The sequence below is a fragment of the Hippoglossus hippoglossus genome, chromosome 21, assembly GCF_009819705.1.
Source record: "Hippoglossus hippoglossus isolate fHipHip1 chromosome 21, fHipHip1.pri, whole genome shotgun sequence".
NCBI classification, from domain to species: Eukaryota; Metazoa; Chordata; class Actinopteri; order Pleuronectiformes; family Pleuronectidae; genus Hippoglossus; species Hippoglossus hippoglossus.
Window position 1 is genome coordinate 9,650,605 of NC_047171.1, and position 17,465 is coordinate 9,668,069.

General features: G+C 42.1%; 1 protein-coding gene across 8 annotated transcripts in view; it reads left to right on the forward strand.

Moving 5' to 3' along the window:
* Positions 1–17,465, forward strand: part of map2 (microtubule-associated protein 2) — a 73,162-nt gene that overhangs the window by 39,711 nt on the left and 15,986 nt on the right. For 3 of the 8 annotated variants that reach the window (XR_004612525.1, XM_034574446.1, XM_034574447.1), the window contains exons 4-11: positions 2,078–2,345; positions 7,314–7,403; positions 7,532–7,606; positions 9,861–10,076; positions 11,906–12,199; positions 13,277–16,261; positions 16,379–16,621; positions 16,853–16,987. Coding sequence is in view for 7 of the 8 variants with exons in the window: in XM_034574446.1 (XP_034430337.1) it covers positions 2,135–2,345; positions 7,314–7,403; positions 7,532–7,606; positions 9,861–10,076; positions 11,906–12,199; positions 13,277–16,261; positions 16,379–16,621; positions 16,853–16,987 (4,249 nt within the window). In the remaining variant the exon portion in view is untranslated. Of the gene's footprint in view, positions 1–2,077; positions 2,346–4,439; positions 4,593–7,313; positions 7,404–7,531; positions 7,607–9,860; positions 10,077–11,905; positions 12,200–13,276; positions 16,262–16,378; positions 16,622–16,852; positions 16,988–17,465 lie in introns of those variants that run through there. The other 5 variants (XM_034574448.1, XM_034574449.1, XM_034574451.1 and 2 more) reach the window with 5 other exon arrangements.

Here is a 17,465-nt window from a genome sequence, read left to right on the forward strand (position 1 = left end):
TCCATTTAGGCTGCGACCAGCCATCACATTTTCTTTACAGTTCTATTTTGTTTCTTCTCTGTGTTAAATGCTCTGTGCTCCATCCTGTGCTTTTCTATTCCTTTGATTTTTGTCGCATTTTTTTTATTGCTTTGGTCCATCACCAAGAACCTATAAAACTAATGAAATGTTTAGGATTGGTGTCACCAGTTTAATAACATTTGTACTAGTTTGTGTACAAAGAAGGTTTGTGGTTTGCGTGCAGTCTTTCTGTTTGGAGTCTTCATGTTTACCCTGTGTCTGGTGGGTTTCCTCCAGGTATACTTCAGCTACTTCTCACAGTCCAAAGACATGCAGATTGAGGTTAGATTAATTGGAGACTTTAAATTGTCCATAGGTGAGAAGGTGGGTTATTTGCTTATTTTAACAATAACTATGCTAAAGGAAAGCCTTACTTTCTTATTATCTATTATTTGGATATAGTTTTCAATCTTTCCACATATTTACTCCACACTCCACATACAAAGGTGCACCTGGTTGGTTAATCCCTATTCTAGTCTTTATTTGAATTCTATTCTGTTCTGTTCTTTGTGTGCAGAGTGTGAACAGTATATTGAATGTATATTGGGTGGGTATGCAGTGACTAGTGCTCACTGTAGCACTACCTCGGTCTTATAGGCTGCAGTTATTGACTCCAGTTTTCTCCAGCAGACTTCCTTTTAGTCTCTGGGTCTCTGTGGACTGCAGAGCTAAATGACAAATTGCTCTCTCACACATACCCTTACGCACAGCTACATAGGCTGCTTGGCTCATGCTTGGAGTACAAACTGCCACAACCCTCTCGTAAAAATTAAATCCCTTTCAGAGTATTTCCTTTAAATAGTGTTTGCATGTGGGCTCACGATTGTCTTTTTCCCATTCAACCCTTTGTTTATCTCTTGTTCTGCCCTTTCAAACCAAGTCCACATTCATTTGGGAGTTTGAAGGCCAATACTGATGTTGTTATAGTATGACTGAAACAACCACGAATTATAATCATGTGTTGATATCCCTGTCAATAGGAAGAAAGAGGAAGTACATACAACAATTTGCAATAAAACATAATCAAAATGGCCAATAGACTCATCCGGCTAACTCAATTATTCACAGCATACAGACTGAGTTAAGGACCAAACATACACACCCTGTGTATTGATGTCAAGGCTACATTAAACCCATTAATCTCCATCCCCCACCATCTGCACAGTTCAAGAAATCATTGAATCTTGCTGCCTTTCCTTCCTCCATCATGTGGGCTGATCAATAGTGTATCCCTCTTGCTGGTGTTTGAGCTCCTCTCCACATGTTTCTGATCAGTCATTAAACTCAGAATGGGTTTTCATACACATGTTATCCCGACAGCAGGTGTGTTTCCATTCAGCAGCTTGAACATTTTCAATTTGCACATTAAAAAAACCTGAGTGTTAGAAAGTCGAAAAAGTTTGTTTTTTGAGAAATGGTGAAAGTGCAATTGAAACAGATTCAGTGAAAAAATGATGATGCACAGAAATCACATGACTTAATGCCAATTTAAATTGCACAATATGTCACAATGTCTATCTAGTTCAAACTATTTGTCTATCATCAGACTGGATCTTGCCAGATTGATCAGAGCCTACCTACCATCCCCACAACCCTGAGTCATGCAATCCGAGGTCTGCTGTTCATTTTTTTTACCCAGTTGTGATTTCTACCTTGGCCACTGGCTGTATGAGTCATTACACTCGCAAATCAATAGAATTTCATCCAATGGCTGTCACCTGCCTGCCTACATCCAAGGGCAGTATTTCTCACATCCACCTTCACACAAGCACAGATGTGCTTTCAGAGTTGTTGACAGGGAAGCTGAGTGGAGGTGCAGCAGACTGACTGACTGACTGACAAAAAAAGATTCGTGAATGTGATTGATGCTGCGTGTCCTGGAGTCTCCTCTGGTCTGCAAAGTATTCAGTCTCCTCTGTGTACCATTGCAAACATTACAGTGAATAACACTAACAAGCCCGGTTCTGATCGTGCCTCGCCTTCTCTCCTCCCTCCGTCTCTTCTTCCCAGCTCTTAGCCAGAAGGAGAGACCCCATCCCTCGCCCACCCTCCCCTGCTGCTAGCTAGCACTAGCATGGCAGACAGTCGACAGCCAGAAGACGGTGCCCCCCAGTGGGACCCATCAAGAGGACAGGAGCCCGCTGGCACTCACGGAGCCAATGGCTACCCTTCCTCAGCGTTCAGGACCTGCCAGGCTGGTGGCGCCCACTTGGCCACATCCTCCTACTCAGCCAGAGAGAATGGCTTCAATGGGGAGCTCACTGGTGCTCCTGCAATAACTGCCGGTAAGAAGTTCTTATAATTTCTCTGTTTTACCTAATTAGAGGCTCACCTGGCATCTACTTGAATGTAAGTAGATTTGCAAAAGAATCAGGATGTGAAGAGTGGGTACATTACATTGTAATCAGCGAAGAATAGGTGGAAATGTTTGCGTATATAATTTGAGGGCCTTGTTTTTTTAGTCATAATGTTTACATAAAAAGTTATAAATTTGACAGTGCACTGCATGATTTTAACTTCAAGCATTTAATGCCTTTATCATGGAGTCGACAGTAAAGAGAAAGATGGGGAACGACATGCAAAGTCCCGAGCAAGGCACAGACAGGTGACGTGGTTTATGGTCGCTGCTTCAAAACGCTTTACCACCCAGGCACCCGTAAGAAGTCAACACGAATTACTTTAAAACTAGTAAGGCAAGTGCAGACATGTAAATGTACAGTATAACCATAACTGTGTGGATTAAACCAGGTAAAACATGCAAATCCGAAAGACAGTTGGCACCCAGTAGTGGCGAGGTCTGAGCAAAACTCACAGTTTAGATGGTTGAATCTCTTCAGGTCAGATTATTCTCATTATTAATTTGGAATCTTGATGTAAACCAAAAAGGGCTTTGTCCAAAGTAATTTGAATCTGTAGAAATAGCTGTTGTAAGTCACAGCAAATCAGATCAGCAGTTTGATAACAGAGATGAAAGTCCACACTAGAGTTTGTCTGCTGTTCTGGTTGTGTTAGTGTGTGAGTGTGTGTGTGTGTATATATGTATTTCTTCTTTTTCTGTCTCCTGGTGCGTGGCCTTACACTCAGTCCTCACTAGAATCACATACTGTTATTAGCGGTGCTGTAATTAACACATAAAATCTGTCTATCTACCCTCAGCTCCCCACCACATCCTCATTCACACCAATGGAAACAAGAATTATAATCTACCAATGGTGTAACCATGGCAACGGCTCCCCTACAATTTACTTTGGCAGGGTTTTTTGTTCTTTACGCCTGTAGCTCTTAAGCAGGCAATGATAAGAGCCCAATGAAACACCTTTCTTCCACATTATTAGGACTTTACTCAAGCTAGATTTTGTGATTTATTGTCATTCAGTCATTTCATCTACTTTCAGGAACATTTGGCAAATTTCATAAATACAGATCTGTTGAGATCAAATTAAGAGTCCTATCTCTGCATGTCTGCTATCTGAATTCATTTAAATTAAGTGAGAGTCCCTAATATTTCTCAATTTCAGCAAATCTCTCAACTGTCTCTAGAAGCAAACACTATTCTAAAAAAGTGGCGGATGCACAATAGTACAAAATCAACAAAAGATAAACTCCCTCCTGTCCGATCAGTGTATCTAAACATGTTTTCTAATCATGTGTATAGAAATGACATGTTCTCTGCAGCTGTGTAACCAAAGCTTTGTTTGTCTGCAGACTGCAGACTGCAGATAGTCCTGTCAGCATACATTAGCATTGCTCCAGAGCAGGGCAGGGTGAGGGGGGGGTCGAGGTTATAGTTGGGACAGGATGGGTGGCAGAAGGGCTGATGCTGGCCCTCAGTGAACCTTCTCTCCCTGTGAAAAGCACTTCAGACACAACAAGAACTACTGAAGCACAAAATTGCCCTCTTGACTTTCTATTTAAAATGAGGTTGAGGAAGCCAGTCAGCCATGCTGCCAGTGGTCAGCTGAAAGATGTGGCGAGAGGAAGAAAAACAGAGGGAGCTAATAGAAACCATTTGAAAAACATAGAGTTATTGAGCTCTTTCTATCTTTATTTCTATCAAGGAATCTCTTGTGTTGTATTTGAGTTATAGCATAGCCTGGACAAGATTCTTTGTTGTTAATTTCACATTGTTAGTTTTTTTCATTAATGTTTATATTCACATTTGTTAGATTTACTATCATTTACGTCATGGATCAGAAAAATTAGAGCAACAAGGTCCAGCTAAGACAGACTCAGAGGTTTAGAGGCTGAAGCAACCTCGGCGTGTTGCTGGCATCTGAATTGCATATGGACCCAAGTCATCGGCCCACCAGCTGTCTGTTGCTATGGCAACCTTTTTGGCTTTACACATTTTGGTTGCTGGCTTGTATCATAACCAAACGACACTTCTGCTCCCGCTGTGCCCTTTCAGTCCTACTGTGTCTGTGTGAGGGTATGTGTGTGTGTGTGTGTGTGGTGCATTGATTTGGGGCTTACAGTCGGAGTCTCTGCCCAGAGAGAGAGAGAGTGCTTTCAGCTTCAGGCTTTCTAATCAGGTAATACACACTTTTTACTTCGCTGTGAGAGAATGTCTGTTTCTATGATGTAGATCCACAGATGTGATGCATCCTCTGTACAGATGTACGTTTGTGCATTTGGTTTATTCTGTTGTTGAAGCCAATGAAAGGCAAGTGGCGATGTCAGAACTGCTTAGACCGGGTTTGTTTTCATCACTGCCTGCTCGCTGTGTGGATGTGACAAGGTCACTTTTACAGTGCTATTGCTTTGTGATTGTGCATGTCTGGGGATTTGTCTGAGAGAGTAATCAAAGCACAATGTCTGGTTGAAGGCAGTGCCCTAATGTCACTTTATGTGTGTGTCTGAAAGAGATTATATGTTTTGTACTGTTTAAAAAATCCTATATTATTCACCTTTCTATTAATGACAATAGTTTTCTTTCAAGAATGAATTCTGTCTGGGTGGCGAAATCTTTCATTGTTAAAGACCCCGGTCCTCCTCATCTGAAACTGGTTAGCAGTGTCATGTTATTTGTTTGATTATTTCAGCTTTACTTCCTCAGTTCTGTGGTAAGATTTAGAATAGCCTCTGTATGTTTTGCTCTGTACAAGAGACTTGTCTTTGATGCTGAAAGTGGTCAGAAAATCTAAAAAACTCATGTTTGAACTCTCCTCTCATCAGATCGAGTGAGCTAGTAGGATATTTTAGGAAACATTTGGTAACTGTTACATAAAGCAGAGAATGTACCTTCTTCACACACCATCACTCACTTTGGAGGTGTTTTCTCACTAATAAAATGGATCCAGTCACAAATCCACAGGGTTATTTTCCCCCCAGGTCTCAGCTTTACGGTCTTTTTTTAGTCGGTTGATGCTACACGCACTGATTGTGTTCCACAGTATCATCTATGTTCCAGGACAGGAAGAAAGGGTTTTGTCTGGAAGCAGTAAATAAGCCGTACACGTTCACTGCACTTTGCTACTGAAAATAGAAAATGGCTGCTTTGAGTTGGTGAGTGGGCTGCATGTGTTAAGTGTTCCGGGAAGAAGTGTGTGTATATAAGTGTGTGTAATTGCATGTGTGTGTATGCCTTGTTGAGAGCTTGCTTTTGTTGATGTGTGGGTGATTGTGGAGAGATAAATGTCCTGAAACGGCAGCAGTGAAAGCATCACTGCCGCCCAATCCCACATAACCACTGTTACTATGCAAATGAACGCAGGTTTGATTAGCACTGTGCAGCACGCCTTATATCAGGACAACACTCAAACTGGGTCTTAGATTTAATAATGGTAATAATGGTCGGCCATGGTTGAGGGGATAGAGCGGTCGTCCTCCAAACAGAAGGTTGGCAGCTTGAATCCCTGCCCATGCAGAAATGTCCTTGGGCAAGATGCTGAACGCCGAATGGCCCCTCATAGATGTTGAATGCACTTATTGTAAGTCGCTTTGGTTAAATGTGTCAACTAAATGACATGTACTGTAATGTAATGTAATTGAGGCAGAGAGATGTAAGAGATGGATACAGATTTTGGACATTGTCTCTTTTGTTTCAATTTTTGGGTTAAAAGGCGCCTTTTATTAATATACATGTGTACTTCATTACCACAGATTTACGTCTATCTTTAAGAGTCACTAACTGTTTGCTTGTGGGTTTCAGCTTGGCCACATTATTGTCCTTATTTTAACACCTGCCGCCCACAAGTGTTAGACAGTGTTGACGGCCTCTTTCTAAATATAGACACGAGTCTTTGTCCAATCCAATTTATTTCTCTTATATTTGTTTCATTATTCATTTGTGAACTATTTTAGGTATTTTGAATGATGTACTCACTGTTTTTGCTCATTGAATATTAAATAATTTTGGTTTGTATTTTAGTCCATTTATTTTAACATTAATATATACATTTATTTTTTTATGTTTTTATTGTAATATTAATTGTTAACATATAATTTCCGTGACACTTTGTTCTCCATAAAATGTCCAAAAAAACAGAATCAGTAGTAACAGCTAATGTATTTTTAGTCTTTGAACTGCTGCCATGTGGATATCACTGTATATATGTAAGGTCCCTCATTTTTCTAAATCCAACATTCTAAGAAACATTAAATCCTTGCAAATAAAATATCTTTTACCTCTACTAGGTGAAAATTGTGAGAAATGACCACATGTTATAAAAAGAAACGTCTTTTATCACAAACTGTGAGTCAGTCAGTCTGCAAGGAAGGTGGGTTTCCATGGTGACAGCCTTCAACAGCAGCTCGAGCGTTCTGGCGGTTATAATAACAATTTCAGCTCCTCTCTGGCTTTCTACTCAGGCTTTGAGTGACATGATTAAAAAATGCAGTGTTGTGAAATTGATGGAATCTTTTTCCAGCCAGTTTGAACCAAACTAATACCTTAAAGGAGCTACTTGTAAGATGGTGCTGTTGCTTCCTCTGACTTGTCCTTAAAACATCACTATGGCATATAATTCCCTTAAGGGGGGGTTTTAGGTGTTCCGATTTTCTCCTATTTCAAACTTTCTGATTGCAGGTCACTAGTCTGTCATCTGCCCTGCAGAAATAGGGCTGCTCATCTTTTAAATGCAACGATGGTGAACGCTTCACCTGTCTTCGAAAAACTTTTAAACTTCTCCAGCTTCTTCTACATTATTATTTATTAGAACTTTAAAATTGACTTCTGTGTGTGTGTGTGTGTGTGTGTGTGTGTGTGTGTGTGTGTGTGTGTGTGTCCTTGTTTGTGTGCATGTCTCTGCCAGAGCAAGTGTCGGCAAGGATTGTGCAAGAAGTGACGGCAGAAGCTGTGGCAGTACTGAAGGGAGAACAGGAGACCCAAAGGCTGCCATCAGGTAAGACACACACACACACACACACACACACACGCACACGCACACGCACACGCACACACACACACACACACTCAGAGCCATTTGCAGTATGTGATTCATATGTCGATACCCTCTACCTCTGTTTGCAGTTGAAGACACCACCAATTTGCCTCCCTCTCCTCCCCCCTCACCTGCTGCAGAACCCTTTGGCCCTCTGGAACAAGGTAGGGCCAATGTGTTTATAGGAGTACGTCTCTAATGGAGGAGTTTCCTTCCTTCACATGACTGTAACATCTGGAGGTTTGCGATCGCCAACACATTGGGGTACTGATGTGGGTTGGCCCTTTTTATGCTCTTCAGCTCCTCTCAGGACATGCCCCATCTCTAAGGGGCAAACCGCACATTGATAACCTCTACAAGAAACATGTACAAATGAGATTTACCAAAAGCAGGAAAATTATTTCCATTTTTCAGACATCCATTAATTCTGAAATCCTGCTTCCTCTTCCTCATCGTACACCTGGGACAGATACACGTTGTATCTTCATTGTCATCACCATTTATCTCAAAAAGAAAGAAGGGCTCACATACATGTCCACCCTGTTATGTTTAGTCTTTATTTCCCATCCTCTTCTTCCGTTTCCCTTTTCTAACTTCCACACCTTGCTGTCTTCCCTCACACTAATATGACAGCCAATTTTGGTAACCCTCCAACTTCTCCTTGTTTGTCTTTTTCAGTTGGATGATGTCTTAAAGTTTTGCACTTCTAATTATAGTGTTGTATTGTCATTGTCCACTCACAGTCTTTTATTTATGTGTTTGGCTTTAGCTATAATATCTATATACGTTACTTGCAGAGTTACAGAGTTACAGATTTTCTGGCTAATAGGCTACTGAAGCCTATAGTAACAAAAGTAAGGCGTAAAAAGGACATTGGTTTTGCCATAGCACTTTGTTGAATTGCAGTATATAATCACTGAATCGCCTTGGTGAGCTAGTTAGCCTAACCAGGCCAACTAGCACATAGGTAAGCATCACGTCAACTAGCCTTACAACATTAAGAATGCCACGCTCATAAATGGTAAAAAATACCTCGTTACATCAAAAATCCCCACAGAATTTGTCCTATGTATCTTATTTAGCACCGTGATGCAGTTTGTCTCTTTATTTTTTACTTACAAATTTAAGCTTTGTTACAGTTTTCATGCAGCTACCTGCAAGATATAGTCGAACATTGTACCTAAAGTTAGGTCGGCTGTATGTTTGGGCTTTGTGTTTTAATGTCTGCTCAGTGAGGAGAGTCTTTAGCCGGGCCAGCCATGCATTAAATATAAATAGTCTGTTCTGTCATTTGTACTGTATGAGAAGTAACAAATCCTAGATAAGAGGTTAAATCATGCAGGGGATGGTGTTCTGTGTTCTTGACCAGATGGAGTGATACAGAGGTTCCGTTAGTGGTGTGTTGTTGTATCTATAGACATGGTACATGACAAGTAATGAAAGGCTTGGTCATCGTCAGGCCTGAGAGGTGGTGTTCTGTTAAAGGTGACCTGTTGAGATATGCCATGGTTTTACTGTGTGTCAAGCAGTTCGACTGGATCTAGAGGTTTTTTTTATACATAGATGTTTGTTTGTGTTCTAGCAAAGGCAAAACATGGGTTACTTATTTGGTTACTACAACTGCTGCTCTATAGTATAAGAACTGTTTTTTAATAACCTTTTGTGTATTTTATTTAGGTTTAATCATCCATATGTTTGTGTAGATTTCTCCGTTAGTGCGATATACTCACTTTGTCGGTCTAAGAGTATGGCTGGTCCCTGAAGCTTGGTCATCTTTGAGTTGCTTGTCATCGTGTCCTTGTCAGTGTCCTGTGTGTGTTCTGTTTCTCTCTTGCTCTCACTCATACCTTATCTTCTCCTTGCATTCCCCTATCTGGTGACTTTCTGTTTTTTTTGCTTTTTTTAAATTGGTATTTTTTTGTTATTTTTCTCTCCTCAAGCTTTATCTCCGTCTTTACTGCCAAAAAATGTCCACCTTAAAATGCTACTTAAAGATTTATCAAGGAGAGAATTTGGTATTTTTTAAAAATCTTCCTAAAAATTCAAGGACCACAGCTATAGCTTAAGAGCTAAATCAAAATGTAACAAGTAAACACATATTTACATTTGTGCCTTTGTTAGGAAACTATACTTCCATGAAAGCATTTTACCTAAATGTTTTATCAGAGATAAATCCTAGATTTCTGTAAATATGACTGTGTCATTGTAAACTTTATAAAAGAGGGACATTTCCCCTATTTACTAATAAATCTGCAAAAGCTTATATGATAAATCACCTTTAAAGTAGACATTCTTTGGCGTGTTCTCCATTTTTTTGTCGTCTTCTACTTTTCTTTTATCCTCCTCTTCACTCTCTCTCTTTCAGTCTGTGTCCAGATTTCCCTGCAGTTCTTCTCCTTGTGTCTGTCTTGTTTGTAGATGTAGGGGATGAGGAGGAGGCGGGCCCTCTCCGCTGCTTCCAAAATTCTCGGGAGAGGTGCAAGTTCCTCGCCCCCTCCATCTCAGTTTCCGTGCCCGAGGACGACCCCTACCACTCCGACGAGGAGTACTATGATCACCCATTGTTCAGCCCAGAGTGGACGCACTCGGGCGCTCGCCCCACAGGGCAGGCTGTGGCCTTTAGACAGATTGAAGGTGAACCACGCATGGTTCCTTTTGCCATTTCCCCCCTCCATCTCTGCTCTCTTTCTTTCTCCCTTTTCTCTTTTAAACACAGATTTCCTCTTCTTCTTCTTCTGTGATTTGATCTCCTCCCTCCATTTCTCCTTACTGCCGTCCTTCCGTCTCTCCGTCCGTCAGTTCGTCTGTTTGTCCGTCTTTGTGTGTGTTTGTGTCCTTGTGATGTTTGTCCGCTCAAAATCTGAGCACTTTCATGTTTTTTACCAGTCATATTTAGTTTTTCTTATGATTTATTTCACCCAAAGCTGTTGCTACCTGTGGTTACCATGCTGATAAGACAAACACATGACAGTGATGTCTCTAAAGTAGGACAATCTTTTATTGTGAAACTCTCAACGGACCTAATACACTTTACTTTTGCTTTCAGACCACACGGCCCACAGGGTTAACTTTTCAGACTTGATTAAAGGCCCAGATGGCTTTTATACAAATGTCACTTTGCACAAATTTCTCTACCAGTCATCTCCCACAGTTCTGTTTAAGTTCATTCCTATTACCCCTCATTCATTTAATTACACTGCGCCTCGTCAGACCCTCTATACTCATCTTAAACTACTCTGACACTCACTGTGGCAACAAGGAAGACTTTCAGCTCCACATACTCACCAGCGCATAAACCAACATATAATCTTTATAAAACCTTCTGAACTACATTTATTTATTATTTTATTTCTCTTTTGAAATACTAGACAAAGGATGTTTGTTTTTAAATTGTTGGCCCAAAGACGTAGACAGAACTTCCTCAGTGTATTTTCGCCTAGACTACACAATAACATAACTTGGCCATCTGTCAGTTCTCTGTTACAAGCCTCTTAATGCCTTATTATAATAATAAATATTGTCTTGGACAGTTCATCACAATCGATAATATCTTCATTATTACCTCTGTCATTTCCCAATGAATACACAGAGAGAAACTGACTCCTCCGACACGTCTCTCCGAGCAGCTTTTCTTATATAGACAGCATTAGCATAAATATAAATGACTATATAAATGGCTATATCTATCATTTTAAATATTTGTACATGAAACACATTCCAAAGAGTTGTCGAGAATAAACCATTGCCTGTGAAACTGAATAATGCATAAATACTGTTAATGCACACTGATTCTGGATCGTGCCCCCCCCCCCCAACCCTCTTCATCATTGCTGAGAAAATCATCTAGCATAAATATTTATTTTGACCAACATCTACATATTTCATACCCAGCAACATTTTATGCTAAAGAGTAAAGCAGCACAGTTAAAATCTAGTCCATTCTATGTCAGGAATTTGAGTCACACTGGACCTTAGCTCTTAATGGTTGCATATTCTGAAAAGCCAGAGATTTGAGAAGTGCTTTTGCAAGAGTTTATTTATGTTCCCATTATTTTTAAACAACCCAATCCAACAAGGAGTTTGGTCAATTTGGATTGAAGGCTTGGCGAGTGGAAGAGAGGGAGAGAGGATTGTTATCTTTTCCCAAATCATACAGTAAATAAAAAGATAATGTATTTCCTAAATGAATAAAAAATGGCTTTCATGTTTGAATTTACCTTAAACGTATGTAATATATCATAATGGATTCCTTTCACAATGGTTACACTAAGCCCCCCAAAAAGAAACATACAAACATATGCAGAATGTAAAAACATACATATGTGTAATGTACTGTACCTATATGTGTGAACAGACAAGCACCAGAGCTCAAAGTGTCCCGTCATAAGTTGTGTTCTCACATAACCCAAGTCTGTGTTGCCTGTAGTCTTAATGTGTCCCCCTCTCACCCTGTTTTTGATAAGAAGAGACCATGGAGGCTCTTACAGCTGAATACGAGGAGGAGGTTGAAGATGAGGAGGAGGAGGAGGAGGAGAGTGCAGAGGCAGCAGAGTCCGAAGCAGCTCTTGATGAGCAGCAATGGAGTGGGGACGAGCCCGAGCTGGACAGCCCCCAAGCTGAGCCCTTAGAGCAGGCAGAGGCCATAGACGAGGCTCAGGACGTAGACCTGGAGCCATCCGAAGCAATTAGTGCTCCTGCAGAAAGCTCTATGGACAGAGAGGAGGAGGAAGCAGAGGGTGAGGAGAGCCCTGAGACAGGTGTGTCCTGCCCTCTGCACTCCCTGCCTGCATGTTACAGCATTGTCCACTGTTTAAGAACACCAGATATGTCGAAGGGAACCCATAAGCTTATTACATGAGCGTTATAATTCCGGTGGAATGGCAAGTGATCCTCTCTGTGCTCTGCTGCGGCTGCAAGGCAACACAGGCTTGTTGGTCAAAAGAGTCACATTCTTTTTTAACTTAGCCTGGTTTTACTGTGTGTTATCTTTGCGCTTGCATTTTTATTTTTCTTGCTGTGATCTTGGGGACGGGCATTTCATATTGGTGTGATAAACTGCTATAAGCTATAAGCCTACAGGTTTTTCAGTATATCCAGACATGGCTTGGTGCTAGTATGCCAATGCTATGCTCTTTTTCTAACCATCAACATGGATCACTCACATTGATATCATAATTCTGTGTAGAGAATTTGCAGGGTAATTTGTGTTGGCTGTCTCAGGTTCATTGTGTTACAGTTGTTCTCATCAAGTGCGTTACTTTATTTTGTTTTTGTCACTGTTAGCTGGTGACAGCATGCAGCATTTCTCTGTCATCACCAGCAAGGTGCTTCTGTATTTGTGCTTATATTGTTTCAAATATGCAATGACATTTGAAAGTCATAATTAAGACCTTAAATTAATTTGCTGTTCACAAAATAATTTTGACCACTGATACATTTTATATGGACAAGGTAAAAAATATTGAATTGCACTTTAAAGAATGACAGAAATGCTATTTCTTTTTGTATATGATGTTTTGAAGAGTCACGTGGATATCCATCCTATCTGTCATCGCTTGTTTCCCATAAATCAGCATCACAGTCTCATCATGCCGGTTCCGTCACATACCATGCCATATTCTCATCCATCTGTGAATTGGTGGACCCCCATTAACTCGCCGTACTTCTTCAGTGATGGCCGTATCATTGTGCTGTAAGTTTCTGAGGACGGCTTTGCCTGTTTCTGTAATAATTGCTTTTTCAGTCCCTGCCTTAATATTAATCCCACTCGCAGCATGCCAAAGCAAGTCATTTATGTGTTGATGAAAACAGCCAACTTACAGATGTCTTTTCAGCTTTGAAGATGGACTCAGACAAGCAGGGCAGTGGGTCCATGAGCCCAGACAGCATTGGATCCGAGAAACGCCCGGAGGAGTTTTTTGAGCCCCAGGTCCAAGGATTTTTTGCTGGGGAACGAGTTGTACCAGAGAGCCCCACAATGGATATGCCGTCCTTTGTACCTCAAACCCAAGCCAAAGAATCTGCCAAACCGCTCACACTTCAGCCTACATATGGTGAGCCAATCACAGTGTCAGAGAAGCAGCCGTCAGTGGAGGTGGTGGAGTTCAGCAGCATTGCTGCGTCTTCTGATTTCTGTTCAATGGGAATCAAAGTTCAAGGAGAAGACTCAACAAGAGATGCAAGAGACAGATCTGGAATGTCAGCATATTTTGAAACATCAGCCACAGAGGCTGACAAGGCTCCACAAAGTAAGGGTGAAGGTTATTACGAACTGAGCAGAGCTGGCGAAGAGAAGAGTCCAATTGATTCCAGGTCTCAGGAGATAAGTTACAGCACACTGGCTGGAGCCCAGGATCAATCTGAAAGTAAAAAAAGTACGACAGAAGATACTGGAGTGTTTGCAGTTCCTGACAGGAATAATGAATGCAGGCTTTCCCCAGGTAAACTGGCCTTGGAGCAGAGGAGTTATTCACTTAACATCAACATTGGAGCAATCGATCACAGTGGCCAAGGCAAACCGAAGCACTTCTCCCCACTGGCCACAGATATAATGTCATACACTAGTGGAAGTCTAGATGAATCAGCAGACTACCTCCCAGTTACTACACCCTCTGTGGAGAAGCCTCCATCCTTCCCTCCCCTGATCCTGGAGACTGCAGCCTCCATCACTTCAGATTCCTCATCTCCTCCAAGGACCAGTGAACTAGATTCAAAACCCAGCCCTGAACCAGAGTTGCCTGAATCACCCCAGCTCCCCAAGAATACTTTTAAAAATGGCACAGTGATGACACAAGACTTGCCTGAGATGCTGGACCTTGCTGGTACACGTTCAAGACTAGCTTCCGAGAACAATGACCCAGAAATAATCAGAAGAAAGTCAATTCAAGCTGATGTCTCTGCCTTCGCTGATGACCCACTGGCTAGCCTAATTTCAGGGGAACTAAGTCCTGGTCCCAGGAAAAGTGACAGCCAGCTTGAGGAGATGGGTTATTGTGTATTCAGTGAATATTCAGGGCCCATGCCATCCCCTGCAGATGTGTTTAGCCCTACAAACACTTCTGCACAGGTCTTCACCCCCTCTGTTCTGGAGGCGAAAGTGGCTGAGCAGGCAAGGAGGCTTGCAGTCAGAGACACATCATTGGAGGAAAGCACCCAGCAATTAGCAGCTGCTGAGGTCGCTGAGGAGAAAGATCAGAAGCAGTTAGATAGAAAGGTTTCCACCGAAGAAAAAGACAAGGAGATTGCAGATGGTCAGTTGACTAAATCTGTAAGTGAGCAGGAGAAACTGGCTCCTCTGCCCAGTGAGTCTTTTGTGACCCCAACGGTCACAGTGACTCTAGAAGAAGGTGGGAGGTCAGTGAGTGAGACTGAACGACAGGCCAGTGGCGAAGGCTCAGCAGCAGAAACCGAGATCGCTGACTACGAGAGGCAGATCCGCAAATTGGAGATGGAGGACAGACCTCTCAGCGTGGAGGAGGAACGGGAACTGCAGGAGCTTCGGGAGAAGGTGAAGCTGGTCCACCAGGAGGCCTATGAGGAAGTGGATGCTGAAGATGTGTACCAGTTGACCGGCGTGGCCAAGGACCGAATTGCCAGACCTGTCAAAACTTCACCTGCGTCATCTGTGGAGAGCAACATCGAAGATGACAAGCTGCTCTCCCCTGTGCTCTCACCCTCCAAGCTCAAACAACGAGAGGTTTATGGCTCCCCTAAAAGATCAGTGTCACCAGTAACAAAAGAGGAGAAGGCTAATGAAGAATTAGAGAGAAAAGTAAAAGAAGACCTCGAGAAGGAAGAAGCTGAAAAGAAAATGAAAGAAGAAGCAGAGAAGAAAGTGAGAGAAGAGAGGGAAAGGAGAGAGAAAGAAGAGAGGGAGAAAGAAGAGGCAGAGAAGAAAGCGAGAGAAGAGAGGGAAAGGAGAGAGAAAGAAGAGAGGGAGAAAGTAGAGGCAGAGCGGATATTGAGGGAAGAAAAAGAAAGGAAGGAGAAAGAACAAAAAGAGCTGGAGGCAAAAGAGAAATTAGAGAAAGAGAAGAAAGAGAAAGAGGAGAGAGAGAGGAAAGAGAAAGAAGACATGGAGATCCAAGAACGACTAGAGAGAGAAAAAATGGAGCGAGAGGAGAGAGAAAGGAAAGAACGAGAAGAAAAAGAAAGAATTGAGAAAGAATTGAGGGAAAAGGAAGAAAAAGAAAAAAAAGAGATGGAACTAAAAGAGAGGGAACTAAAAGAGAAGGAAGAGAAAGAGAAGATTGAAAGGGAACTGAAATTGAAGGAAGAGAGGGAGAAAGCAGAAGAGATGGACAAAAAGGTTGTGGACAAACCTGGGGAGATAGCTACACAGCCAGGTGAAAAAGCAGATGTGGAGGAACAGGGAGGAGAGGAAGACATGTTGGAGAAACCAGGGGCAGCAGCTGGAGCAGAAGTCACGAAGGAGATCTCTGAGACTCGCGCTGCCATTGAATCAGTGGTGACAGTTGAAGACGATTTCATCACTGTAGTCCAGACCATTGACGAAGCAGAGGAGCCGGGACATAGCGTTCGTTTCTCGGCTCCACCTGAGGCCGAAACCTGTGTCGCTGCCCAGAAAGATCAAGAGGAGGAGGAGGAGGAGGAGGAAGAGGAGGAATCTGTGGAGTTGGCCCAGGAAGCTGAAATGGAGGCTGCCAGTTTAGAGGAGGTGGCTGACGTTCCTGAGACCTCTGCCTCCCTCGAAAAGGAGGCCGAAACCATAGAGACAGAAAGACAGACAGAAAGCTATGACAGAGATGAGACCACAATGGACGACTCCATCCTGGACAGCTCCTGGGTTGACACTCAAGGTGAGATCTCTTTGGTGGTCTTTGCCTGAATATTGATTTGTTTCCCTTTCTTTCTTGCATCTACTTCTTTAAAAAAAGACATTTAATATTGTTAAATACTGTCCTGTTTTATTGCAGATGATGATAAGAGCATGGCGACAGAGCAGATCGAGTCTTTGTCCAAGGGGCCCAGCCCAGTTAAACAGCCTGGTATGGTCCCAAGCAAACACTCACAACAGAAGAAGCAAGAGAAACAGGAGAAGCAATTCAAACCGAAGGCCAAAGGAGGGCGCCCTAGAGGTCGAATCTCCACACCAGAGCGCAAACCTGTCCGCAAGGAACCTGTCTGCATCCCCAGAGAGGAGGTCAAGAAGAAGAAAGGTTCTTGTTATTTTGTTTTCCATTTGATTTTCTTGAGGTCTGTTGTATCTCAATAGCTCAGAATCAGGCATGTCAGTTGGCTGCTTTTAGTATAATTCACCAAAACAAATTCAAGAACTAAAAAAGTGGATCAGGGCTCTTTAACTTCATATTTTACTGTTGTTTAGCATCTGTCTCTCTCTGCTTCTTGTTGTGTCTCTGTCAATGGCCTTGTTTTCTCTGATAACGTAGCTGTGATAAGGAAGACTGAGCTGACCAAAAAAATGGAGACTCACATTCAATCCCCGTCCAAGAGGACTTTGATGAAGCCAGCAGTCCGCGAGACCCGCCCCACCCACCACTCCTGCCCCAGAAGGAGACACACAGGTGACACAATCCCTTGGTCTGTCGCACAACTCGTTCTTTCTGCGCTGCAGAACAGTCACCACAAGACCCGTTTTCACTACATTTTAACTCCACTGTCACCTTCATTTTGTTTTTTGGCATTTGTTTTGTTTTATTTGTTGAAGCAGTTTGTTTTTGTCTTTGCATTGAAATAAAAATTGACTGTCATACTTTCTTTGACTTCATTCATCTTTTTTGGTTTGTTTTGTGTTGTTTTTCTCTTTCTGTCAATGGGCATCTCATTTACATGATTTAAAATGTTTTGATGCTTTCTTTGATAATCATGGTGGATGAGGTCTTTTTCAAACCCTACACAACCTCTCTGACTCCTCCGGTCATGCACATCCACTCCACCACTTTAACCTATGTTTCCCAGGCAACTAGTAATAAACGTTTTTATGTTATATGGCCCTGATGCTGTGAAGATGCTGCTCTTGTACCAGAGGCGGTTTGCTTTTCA